General features: G+C 36.1%; 1 protein-coding gene across 2 annotated transcripts; it reads left to right on the plus strand.

The window, feature by feature from the left end:
- LOC121246064 lies at window positions 1-7,491 on the plus strand. Of its 2 annotated transcripts, XM_041144047.1 has the most exons (10): window positions 1-283; window positions 807-969; window positions 2,068-2,242; window positions 2,828-2,886; window positions 3,949-4,764; window positions 5,477-5,611; window positions 6,232-6,522; window positions 6,699-6,755; window positions 7,178-7,261; window positions 7,450-7,491. In XM_041144047.1, exons 2-10 carry the CDS (start codon window positions 841-843, stop codon window positions 7,468-7,470), a joined length of 1,767 nt encoding a protein of 588 aa, XP_040999981.1. In that variant the 5' UTR covers window positions 1-283; window positions 807-840; the 3' UTR covers window positions 7,471-7,491. The 2 variants fall into 2 exon arrangements, with proteins under 2 accessions (XP_040999981.1, XP_040999980.1); XM_041144046.1 differs by having other exon boundaries at window positions 2-283; window positions 7,178-7,491.
- The last annotated feature ends 5,605 nt before the right edge of the window (window positions 7,492-13,096 follow it).

The raw sequence follows: 13,096 nt of genomic DNA on the forward strand, positions 1-13,096 counted from the left end.
GAGTCCAAAGGCTCTCTCTCTCTCTCTCTCTCTCTCTCACAAGAAAAAAAAGGAAAATCCCCGAAATTATCATCGAATTAAATTCCCACAATTTATTTTACCATCGAATTGGTTTCTCTCCCCCGAAGTCAGTCTAATCTCTCTCTCTCTCTCTCTCTCTCTCTCCGACAAATCCTTTCCTTTACTCAGTCTCAGACGCTTTTTACAACTCGGTCTGAATCGGTCCTTTTCAGTGGGGCTTTTAGTTGCAGCGACTGAATCAACTCGGTCACCCAGTCCTATGGTGAGCTCCCAACCACCAAGTTTCTTTTCCAAGCCAATTAAGCTTCGAAATGCAACATCTTCAACTAATTCCTAGCTTTTTTTCCGTTTCTTTCAATATTATGTTCTTAGGAGCATATTTGGTCTCGTTTTAGTCTTTAATTTTATAAAATTTTCGTTTTTGCAATGTGGATATGAGTTTTTGTGTTTGCAAATTAGAAAACTTCAATTTTTATACTCTCAATTATTTTTTTGGTCCTCATGCACCGATAGTATTTGTATCTAGATTATATAAGATTGGTTTTAGTTGTTAATTTTAGTTTTCAGAATCATGGTGTATAAGTTTTTCTGAGTGGATATAGGAAATTTAAGTTAATAGTATTGTTGTTGTTGTGCTTGTTTTTTAAATTATTATTGTTATGTATTATTGCTTGTATGTTTGACTCGCATGTGATGGATAAAGTTGTAGTTTTGAAAAGAAAAAGAAAAAAGTTCACATTGAATTATCTATTTATTTTTTCTGTTTATTTGTTTTGGATGTTCAGTTTGTGTATTTGAGTTGCATGTGGTGGATTTTCCATGGAAACAGTGGTTGGAGTTGAGTGGAATGATGAAGGGAAGGTTGAAGAGAATGGGGTTGATAAAAGTAGCTCGGCTCTGTCTTCACCAAAGCAGATTGCTGATCCGGTTGTCTACAAGCTTGTCCGGGTATTTTTTTTTTCTTGTAGTCTATATGTAAATATGTGTGTATACACAATCATCTCGTTGCTGTTGTAGATTTTGTTTTGGTATAAATTAGGATGAGGAACGGCATAAAAATGTTGAAGTGAGGTTTGGTCAAGATGTAAATGCAGAAGAAAACCCACTTTGTCCCTTGCTTGCTTTGTATGTGGAAATTTTGTTGAATACCAAAGGCTTGTAATTGTGTGGTATTCTGCCAAATGCAACTAGAAGCAAGTTGTTAGGGAAAATGCCTGGGAGTTGTTAGGCAGCTTGTATATTATTGGTATGAAGAAGAATATTAAGAAAGTCCAAGCAAGATATATCAGCGGAAGGGAGATAGACACCCAAGTAGGGACATTCTCAGAAACCATTTTTGTTAATCTTGCCTACTGTTTCCCTCGCCCCCTTGAGCACACTGTTAATCAGCTTTGCTTTTCAAGCTGGTGGGGTTCTCCCTCTGGACTTGGCTTGGGTCCAGTTCCTGAACTAGACCCAAACCTTGCCCTCTCCTCCCTCTTCGGTGCATGCCCCCTCCTGTAGACATCATTTCAGGCACCATACCTGGCATCACCCAGTAAGTATCTTGACTAGAACCCCAAGGGGTTGGCCTAAGTGGTGAAGACCTTGGTCTTGGGGTATTACTCCCTTCAAGGTCCAAGGTTCAATACCTCATGATTGCAAACAATCTTTTGGGGCCACACCTTCTGGTGAAAAGCCAGCGATTTAACCGGTTCCGTGTAGAGAAACTTCTAAGGGTGCGGTGTACGGGACCAGGTTTACTCTGCAGGAGTGGGTCTGAAAGGCCTTACCTTGGAGAGATTCCCCGACATAAAAAAAAAAAAGTATCTCGACTAGTATAGAACAAAAGACCAAAGTTGTCTAAATGAAATTTTTACCTAAGTGCATTTTTTCTGTCGGTTTCATTTTGTGCTGCTAAAGGGTCAATAGAAGTGAAACTTTTGATATTTAATAAAAGTTTGATTATGCCTCACTTTTTATTCGATCATTTAATAAAACTCATCATACTTACCAAGAACGATTCTCTTTATCTTAATGTGATATGATGTCTTAATTGATATATAGGTTGAAGGAGATGGGAGATTAGTGCCTGCAACAGATGATGAAGTAATGGAGGTTGAGGATTTTCTTGAAGATGAAAAGAGTGAAATGCATGATGTTGCCAACACTGAGCAGACTATGGGGAGTATAGGCAACGAAGGGTCATCTTCTGAGAAGATACTGTTAGAAAGCTCAGAAGGTCTGCTTTTGTTACCATTTCTACTAATTCTTCCTCTTTGGATTTTATCAATATGCAGAAATTGCAATGGCAACATAAAGCAGATAGATATGAACTGTATACTTTGCATTACTATTGGATCAAGGAGTTTTGTATCTTGGTACTAGAATGTTCTAGGTTTAAATTTTTCTGCAATTAAAGTTTTTTGGTTTTATTTTCTGAGATTGAATTTTTCTTTTCTTCTTTTGCCGCCGGAAGGGGGGGGGGGTTTGTTTTGATAATGAGAAACCTTATTCTAATCTTTTCTTCTCTCTGGGTTAGGATTCATTGTTATAGCTGTAGGGATCTCTGGTTTTGTTTTCTTTTGAATTTAAGATTAGGCAGAGTATTATTCTACCACATATAATGCACTACTTATTTGACTATTTTTTAATGTTGTCTGAATGAATATCACTACTGAATGGATTTTGCAACTCACTTTAAGTTCGGTGCTGAACAGATATTGCCTCATTAGCAACTTGGTTCACTTCATTGGACACATACTTTAAATATTCTGTTTCTGGTTACATATTAATTTCCATAGTTGAATAACACAATATATGCCAGGTTTATTGAAGACCAAGACCTCAGAAGCTGATGCTGGTAAACAAAAGGCGCAGCTTGAGGTATTTGTTGCCCTTTTTTTAAGGGAGGGGGTGATATTGGTTCCTGTTCTGTTTCAGGATTGAATTAATTAGCTATCTTATAAGATTGTTTCCATAACTACTTGTTGAATATTAATGCATTGATATTGCTATTTCATATCATATCATTCCATATCATTGCTCTTGCCTAACATGTAAAAGATCAAAGTTCTGTTCCTCGAGTTGATGTGGAAATTTGCAAGGTATTCTGTCTCGCATTTTGTTCATGTAGCACATTTGGTTTCAGTTTTTAGGGAATGTTATCTTGTTTACTTGCATTAACCTACAACTTAAAAGTGTAATGAAAGTTGATGACATTAGTTAAAAAGAAAAAAAAGATCTACTTGGATGTGGATATATATTGATTTAAGTATAAATACTGCACTAATAGAGATATGAAAATTTGTATGTATTCATGTGACTCAGATCCAAGTCTTTTCATTTCTTTTTTAAGCAAAAATGATGATTCAAATTTAAATGGTTGCTCTGTAATCGATCAGTGATTCATCTGTAATTTCTAGTGTCACGTGTCTAAAGAATACTACAACAAGATTTAGCATATATATATATATGTTTTCTTTTTGGATCGGTAACTAGATTTAGCATATATGAGTGTTGTCAATGGGATTTGATGGGATGAAAAATAATGTTATAGTGAAAGCATTGGAAAATACGTAACAATTTGAAGTGTAGTAGAGGGATATGCATGAATTAGTGACAATGTGCATTTTTTGCATGCTTTTAGCACCAAAAGAAGGGGAAGAAGGTAGCTGTGGATCGTTACTTTCTTTTTTGTCATGATTTGTACATACACATAATTATTCATACCCCAAGTGGACTGTTTTGTTACCTGTTTGTGGCTATACATATTTATATATACATCCACACATGCACGCATCCATCCATTCATCCATCCTTTTATACATACGTACATACATACATACATACATACATACGTGTCTGGAATTTTGAATAGCCAATGTTCTGATAAATGATAAATTGCTTGGTATTGATGAAAAACTTGAATGTCAAATTTCCTCACAGGAAAGTGTCCCTTCATCAAGTTTGAATGATAACCATATTGATCAATCTGGGGGCACTGGAGAGTGCCCAAATCCTCCAGATGGAATGATGGAAAGTGGATCATCAGCTTCTGCTGCCGGTACTGGTTTGAAACCTGATTTTTCCAAGTTAAATGGAGAACTTTGCTTAGACAAACTATCAATTAGAGAACTTCATGAAGTGTTTAAGGCAACATTTGGGCGGGAAACTACTGTCAAAGACAAGCTGTGGCTCAAGAGGAGGATTGCCATGGGATTGACTAATTCTTGTGACATATCAACCACAACTTTCACAATTAAAGATAACAAATTGGTGAAGAAAGATGAAGAAGAATGCAGTAAGGATGTGGATGATTCATTCACCCAGGATCCAGCAGTTGGAGCAGCTGATGTTAATTGCAAAGGTTCACCAACTAGCCATGGTAGCCAATCGGAAGACCATCAAAGTGGGTCTGGCAAGAAATCAAGAAATAATAGCTTGGAAATTGATAGTGGAAGTGAGCATCTTAATACAGAGCAGAGAGCAGCCAAAAGAATTCGGAAGCCCACCAAGCGATATATTGAAGAACTATCTGAAGTTGAATCCAGAGATTATAGCCAAAAGTTAATCAGTTCACCCAAGAGTGTTGGACTTGGACAGGTATCTCCAAGATCTTGTCTCAGGCCTGTTAAAAATGTGCCTTCAGATGGGAGAACAGTTGTCACCAGGTTGGACTCTCTTGGGGGATCTGGTGTTCAGGTTCCATATGTTTCTCGGGTCCGAAGAAGCCGTCCAAGGAAAAATGTCATGGCCCTTATGGTATGTGACACCTTATATAACTGAACTAAACGATTGTGGCTTGGTTTATCTGGATTTTTTGGTTTTAGTTTTTTTATTCTTAAGCATATACTATAGTCCTTTCATAGCCCTCCTTTGTGCTAGATGTCAAATGAATCTGGAATTGATTCTATCTGTGAAGTAGGCTACTGATTGTGAGTTCCATTCTGACCCTTTCCTGTGTCAACTTTTTTTTTTTTTTTTTTTAATAAGTAAAATAAACTTTTATTGAATCAAGTAAATAGGGATAGCCCAAGCACATAGGAAGTATACAACAGAGAACGTCAACTATAGCTTCTTCTTTTTGAAGCAGCCTGTGGTTGGAATTGCGCAGACTTTTGTGGTGTCTTGTGGTTGTTACTCGCTAGGTCTTTTTGTTTTTGACATGAAAACTCACCAAGGCAGGATCTTTCAAATAAACCCAAAGGGAGTAAACCCCGAATATACAACCCCACCTATTAGGATCGCGTATCAGGTAATCTAGTGGACTCCTAGTGCAGTATTGAATGCCTACATGCATTAGGAAATTTAATTATGTAGAGTTCTGATACTAAAATGAGACATGGGTTAGATCTGGCTAAAGTTGAATGGAAAACTAATAGCATTAGTCTATGTTTAATCCAGTTTGTTTGTCTTTTTATCACTGATAATATTCTTACTACAGAAGTGATGTGGTTTAAATTTTAATTGTTAGAAATTCAATCCAAGTGACATGGGCATGGCAGCTAAACTAGTAAAGAAGGCCCTTGGTGTTCGTAGTTCTCAAACAGATGACGATATTGGGAGTAAGGTCTTGAAAAGGAGATATACAGATCAGATTCAGCAGCCGGTAAGATCAAATTTGAGTGTATCACGTAATAATGTTTTCATTTTTATTGTCAACTGATTAGATAAAAATTACATGAAAATGGAGTTATAGGAATTTGTATCTGGAAGAAATTCTCATGTTGGTTATTTTATTAGCAGTTATTGTCATCTGTGAGAAAAAAATTCTACACTTTTTAGTCTGTGGTCTTTGACTCTTCTGAGTACTGACGTTGAGGTAGAAGTACAGTACACATGTTCCTGTTGCTGTGATTCACTTGATGGTGTTACTCACCTATTCTATGAAGCATGTTTCCTGGCAAGTTAAAATATTCTATAGTGACGGTAGTCTCTGTGGATCATGAGATAAAGCAGCTGATATGGTTCGTTTAACTTTCTCCAACTATTACTGCATTAAGGGTGATATATCTTATAATTTTTCACACGTATTTGATAGTGGTGAGATGAAAAAAGATGGTCCAACTATATCTAGTAAGTTCGGTGAATTGATTAAGACGATTATTTTGCTATGATCTCCTGGTATGCCATTTCTTTTGAGCAATTGAGTGATATTTTATCTCTTGCTCTTATAACGTAATTGCATTTTAATTGTATAGTTAGCAGTAAATTCTTTTTCCTACGTAGTTCTTTGCTGAACTAGAGAAAGAGAGGCAGAATTCAGTAATGGGCAGAATTGAACGGGGAGAGAATTTGGGGAGGTCACAGGAAGATTCTTCTGGGGATAATTCGGATGATAATGTAGTAACTGTTCCCACTGCCAAGGGTGGAATGAGAAGGAAACATCATCGAGCTTGGACTCTTGTTGAGGTTATGAAATTGGTTGAGGGTGTATCTAAGTGTGGAGCTGGGAGGTGGTCTGAGATCAAACGACTTGCTTTTGCATCCTATTCATACCGCACGTCTGTTGATCTTAAGGTACAAATTGACATTTAATTTTGTTCTGCCCAGTTAAGATGCTCTAAACATTGTTATATCGAGGTGTGTTTATTTTTTACATATATATATATATATACATAATAAATATGAGAGGCAGGTTTAAATGATTTAGCCTTTGCAAATATTATTAGGCTGACCCAGATTATAACATGTAGGACAAGTGGAGGAACCTGCTTAAAGCTAGCTTCGCACAGGCACCTCCAGATGATGGGGTAAGCATTCAATTTTCATTTTAGTGACATATGGTGGCGGGTGGGCATTTAACCTTGTGTCCTCTTCCTATGCATGCAATTCCGAGCGCTGTGGATAACAAGTTGTCTCTTTGTCCTCTCTTAATTATTCCAGTTTTTTTCATTTTCTCTCATTTTTTTTTTCGTTTTCTTGTAAATTTTTAGCTAGTTCTTACAATCACCACGTATCAGTTTACCCGGTCCTGATTGATAGAATGCGCTGAAGTATCATGCATTGAACTTCAATTATCAACATTAAATTACTTCATTGAGGGAAATTTTGATTTCACAATTGTTTCAACTTGTAATCAGGATGTCTCAGTTGAAGTTCTTGATTATTGCAACTATCATATTTGCTTTCTGTGGCTAGTTCAGCTGATGTATTTTTTTATGGTCAATGATAGATGAACTCCCGGAAGCCTACTTCAATGCCTATCCCGGAGCCAATTTTGGTACGAGTGAGAGAGCTTGCCGAGATGAATGCACAGGTCCCTCCAAATCTTAGCTCAAGCAAACCCTCTGTGGGTAGTAGAAACATGCATGAAACAAAATCTGGCTACTTGTAACGTTGTAAATAATTCCAGAAAATAAAGATACTTATCTGTAAGCATTCTGGAGAGCTGGTTGTTCCTCGGTATTTCTTTTGGTGATGGTTTGTATGGATGATTAATTGTAGGCATCGAGTAAGGCTAATTAAAGAGCTATGGAGACGCTGTCATTCAAGTGGCTTAGTTGATTTGATATTTAGCTTCTGGAAGAGATGACCTACTTTTTGATAGGGATAAGAGAAAGAGGATGATCGGAGCTGAAGTCAGAATTGCGTGTTTTGGAACAAATACACGTAAGAAGAAAATTTCTGTATCAATAAGAGATGAACTTCTCTGCATCACCTATTTTTCATATCAGTCAATCGATTGTTCATATATACAAATAAACTGATTTTTTAAGAACTTTACTTGTGACACAGGTAAGCTTCAATGAGAATATGTCATGCTTGATCATGACACGTTAAAAACATAAATGTTTGCGCTTTGGGAAATTGGGTGTCCATGTGAACGTAATAGGACACTTTCTAAGCAGTGTCAGTACTAAGATAAAAGAAGGTCGAAAATCATTGAGGATGTCCCTATAAAATAAAAAATAAAAAACATTCGAATTTAGCCCAACGTACCCAATCACAGCTAGCTTGTATTCTAGTCTGAGCTGGCCCAAGACCTGGTTAAGCGTACAGCTCGATCGGGCTCGAGTTTTGATGATCAGTTATTATTTCATATGAAAATGAGTACCTTTGTCAGATGTCATCCGATTTTTCAAATTAAAATATAATAAATAATTTAATTTTTTTAAATTTTTAAATAATAATAATATTAAAAAATAATATTTTATCATCTCAACTCAATTCAACATCCAAACGTAGCTTAAAGATGATAGTTTTATTAGAATTAACGAAATATTTAGCCTCTGGATTGCCTAATTATCGGCCTATATATATATATATATATGTGTATGTTTTCCCCTCCAACAATGCTTGGGCACACACACGGGCGCAGTTCAAGGGAATTAAGGAGATCAAAAAATGGGGATGAACAGTGAAAAGTGTTCAAGCATGCATGCAGTACTGTCCGTGTCCGAAGCCCGTTCCCTTTCTTAATTCTTGGGGAAGGCCGTGAGCTGTTCATCTCAAGGGCAACCCTTGGTTGAAAGGCTGAATCACGTACGACTACTTCGGCTATATATATATATATATATGTTGCACTCATGAAGTTCTGATATTGTGGACCAACCAATATTAATAAATTATAATATACATTTTCAGCACATTAACAACATGCATAAGAAACATACCATCCACCCGAAAGCTCAAGCTGATTAATTTCTAGATGATCTCCTCTCGCGTTGTGGGTGCAGCTAGCGAATCAATTAATTATTAATGCACCTCATCAGAATTTAGGCGAAGATTCTTGCACGTTCTAACAATTAATTTGAATTTCCCATACGGATGGCCAGCCAACACCGACCACTAGACATATATATCATGTGACTTATGAGACATGCAGAATATCCTTAATTTGTATCATATAGTATATATTGCAACTGATCCATTTAATGCTTGTTACAGGACAGACCATGCATGCATTAATTGTGGCCGCAAACAAAAAACATTTCCCTTTTTTGTGGGACCTAGCTTTTGGTAGGTTGAAAATGAAACTTTTTCGATCCCATTAATGCTGCATGCACATTTTGCATGATATCATTGGTCTATAAGAATTGGGGTGTAGTAGAAATCTAATTAATTCCTTCAATCAGTCATTATATATCATCTATCATGCATGAAGACAAATCAATCAGTTTCTTTCATTTTGAAATTAAGATTGTAATCTATATCATGTTAGTATACGTGACTAGTATAGTACTATATATACTATATAATATCATTCCAAAGATAATAATTTCTGTTTAGCAAATTCCTTCATATTTTCACTGCTACATGAAGATTATACATCATGCATGTTAGCTACAACTGAATTGGTACTATTATGAGTAGATGGTAGATGTTCGAAGGTTCAGATCAGTACTAAATATTAAAACCACTATAGACAGTAGTACTATTTTTCAAGCTAGCTAGCTAGGCCGACTTAGTGATGGTGCTAGTCTTAAAAGATATCAAATTTTGCACGTTAGGCACAAGGCGCGCGTTTGAAGCTAATTAAGCATATATATATATATATATATGCATGCGTAGTAGTGGGGCACTGCCATATTTAATTTCATGAGCCACCAAACCATGCAAGCAGCTTTTCTCGTTGGAGAGCAATATACCTTTCCCACTAGGGATTTAGAAAGAGAATATTCTTTGAAGCGGGTAGAGATCACATGATGATATGATATGTGTGGTGGTAGGCGATCGATCGATCGAGCTACAGACGAAGTGGTCATCCTTGGGGGAGCCGTTGGTGGCTTTTTCTAAGCATCTAATTAACTGGCGATCGATCGAGAACCTGTCATTATCACTATATTATCTGCGTAATTATTAATGGAGCCACAACTTTAGATTTCTACCTTGCATGCATGAATGCTAGCCTTCCTTCACTGAAAGCTAGGTAACAAGTCTTTCGAAATCGCTTTCTATTTCTATAATTATGGTGCTCAAAGTTTACAACACACCCATGAAAGCTGCAGTACTGTTTGATTGATTGAATTTATTTGAAAGGAGCCTTGCTAGCTAGCTACTAGCTTCATGCATGCATGCATGACTCAGCACAATGTTTCAAGGAATCGTTTAGAAGCTTTAAACGAAAGAAAGGGATATTTTTCCTAAAGATGTTGGCCAAGCTGATCATGAAGACAATGATTTTTCATTTTCATGGAAGTGCCAGCTAACTAGCCTTGGTTTCCCCGCCAGGACAGCCCGTCCATGATGCATGCTTATTTTGATCGATCATGGCCACTACTAGTACTTCTTTCTTTTGGCAGGCTAGATCGCTAGGCTACTCATGCCATGTGATCAAACGTTTACATATTTTATCTGGCCATAAAGTCCAACTCACTCTCTCTCTCTCTCTCTCTCTAAAGTGACAAGGGGTAGTGTAAGAACTTGAAATAAGCTAAATTTGTTGATGAGATGCATGAATTCTAAAATAAGTATGAGAGTGAGATGTCATTTTATCCCGAATCTAGTCCAAATTAAGGCATGCATGCTTAGAGTTTCATTACATGATTAATCTGTGAAATCATTATTCCTGGATGGACCTCGGTCATTCCTAGCTGGATATAAAATATCCAAAAAAAAAAATTAATTAACATAAAAAAAATGATTCGCTAGTGGGATCTATGAAATAAAGCGAAATGGTGGCCGAAGTTTATTTCATTTTAAAGGAGCAAAAGAAAAGTGGATCGAGCTCAAGAAAATCTTGCTTCTGGCAGCTGCAATCAATCAAGCTTCCGGAATGATCAGCCATGCATATTCAAATTTCATGATGCTTAGTTGTACGTGTGGTGTCTAGACTGCACAAAGAGGCTGCAAGCTGCTGGGTCCTTTAATTTAAAGCAAGCTAGTTTCCATTTCCACATGACTAAAGAATCTTAAAATAACCAACTCAAAGCTAAAAGGATTAATCTGCTAAAGTCCACATGCATGATCATAAGAACAAGATCATTACAAAAATAAAGAAATGGTTTTTGTAGCAAATTAAATTAAGGCTAGCTGTCCAATATGCATGCATGCATGCCGTCCTTAATTTCTTCAATTAATTTTAACAGAAGGCCTTAAAAAAACCCCCCATTAATTTAAGAATGCATGTTATCCAATATTCTTGTCAAGCTTAGTGTTTCTGTGTACGAGGAGAAACAATCAATAAAATGTTGTGTCGGTAACATATCGTTGGTAGATCTGTTAATCAATCAACTAAAGTTAAAAGTTAAATAAAATATAGTTAAAAAATATTTTTTAATATTATTTTTATTTTGAAATTTGAAAAAGTTGAATTGTTTATTTTATTTTGTGTAAAAATTTAAAAAAATTATAATAATTAGGTGAGATAAGAGGAGTTGTGAAAACAAATCAGCTAAGTGATCCAAACCCAAATTTGAAAACACAATCTTTTTTTAAAAATTTTATTTTCCTGATAATCTGATCATCTGACATGCACACTGAAAAATGGAGGAGGAGGATCAAATGTCACAGTTTATGCATCTTTATTCATTTATTTCCTAAAGAAAAAAGAAGAGCTGCTGTCACTATAAGCAATTCACAACAAGCGATCTTCTTGGGATCACCAAAAATTCTCCTCACTTTCTCTTTTTATTACTCCTCCACAGTCCACACACATTACCATTCTTTTCCTTTACTAAAGCTGCTTCTGTCTCCCCCCGCCTCTTTCTCTTCTCCCCATTTTCCCTTTTCTCGACATTACCCATCCCCCCCAAAAGAGAACCTCTCCACCACCACCCCCCATCAAACATATATGCATGGACATCACGGTAATCTGGTAGCACGAAGCTTGACCACGCACACGTGGCCGGATATATAGTACAGGTGTCAGAGCTTGAGTGGTGGTGAATTCTTTGCTAGGCAGTAAGGGTGCAAAGTTAAATAAAAGAGGTGGTTCTGGTCCCTCACCTAGTTTTGACAGCGGATCTTACCTTACGGGGGGATCTATGTGAGTATCACACGTGTGCATGCGCGACAGGACCTGCGAAAAGCTGGCCCAGCCCGTCAGGTGCGGTTGACCAAAAAAAATGCCTGAGAGTAGTGTGGGCTGGCTTCCAAATCTAACTTGTCATGTGTCAGTTTGCTGCGGCACGCTTGGGGTGTGGTGCTACTGGCGCATGCATGCTTGGTGGTCCATCATCCTGATCATCTTCATATGCAACGCCCCCTACTTCATGATCTTCGTCATGCAGGTATATATAACTGACAAATATTATTGAAAAAATCCTATTTACAGATTAATATATAGGGCACGACTTTTCACATTACTGATATAATAAACATAATTTGATTGATTTGTAAGAAAATCTTAAAAATTTATTAAATTCTACTATATAATCATGTGTTCTTTATGCGGACTTGCAACTTAAATTATTTGGAAATACATTTTTTCTTCACTTAAGTGTGTTACATTTTAAGTACTTTTTCAATCAGATAGCTTAATTAATTACTTATAAAATCACTTAAAACGTATTATATGAATTGATGTGATTAAAACTAATATATATATATGAATAATGATACATATAAGTCTCAAATATACAAGTCTCGTATAATCTTTTTATAAAAAAGTAGACCGCCATACAAAAATTCAATTTTTCTTTAATTTGATCCACTTTTTTACAAAAGACTTATACGAAAATTGTGCATTTGGAGCTTGTCCCTAACAATACTATATATATATATATATACATATATATATCTGTATGATCTTGATCACTCAGCTTGTTCAAAGATAATATCCGTTTACTTTTTTCCTTTTTTTGATTCCCATGCACATGATTGGTGATCCAAGTTATGAAGCTTCAAAGCGATGAACCACAGCTTGTTAAGGAAAAGAATAATAAATATTGCATAAAGTTATAAACAGAGCTTTAATTTGATCTATATCGTGGCTCTCGATCAGGTCAGGCTATTTATATATATATATATATATATATATATATATATATATATATGAAACGAGACAGATCATGATCGAGAGAGGCCGTACGTTACCATTCTATATTAATCGACATATAAAGAATTTAAAATTATTGGATCGAGGTTTGCATTTCTATGAAATTAAGCACTTGTTTGTAATAGAATTAGACAATCACGAGTACTTCATTCA

Source organism: Juglans microcarpa x Juglans regia, chromosome 1S (genome assembly GCF_004785595.1).
Source record: "Juglans microcarpa x Juglans regia isolate MS1-56 chromosome 1S, Jm3101_v1.0, whole genome shotgun sequence".
NCBI lineage: Eukaryota > Viridiplantae > Streptophyta > Magnoliopsida > Fagales > Juglandaceae > Juglans > Juglans microcarpa x Juglans regia.

Excerpts from the sequence above, each read along its gene's own strand:
- LOC121246064 (XM_041144046.1), top strand. The coding sequence starts at position 841 with ATGGAAACAGTGGTTGGAGTTGAGTGGAATGATGAAGGGAAGGTTGAA. Across the intron at positions 5,612-6,231 it reads CAGATCAGATTCAGCAGCCG|TTCTTTGCTGAACTAGAGAA; the intron begins GTAAGATCAAAT and ends TTTCCTACGTAG. Across the intron at positions 6,756-7,177 it reads AGGCACCTCCAGATGATGGG|ATGAACTCCCGGAAGCCTAC; the intron begins GTAAGCATTCAA and ends GGTCAATGATAG.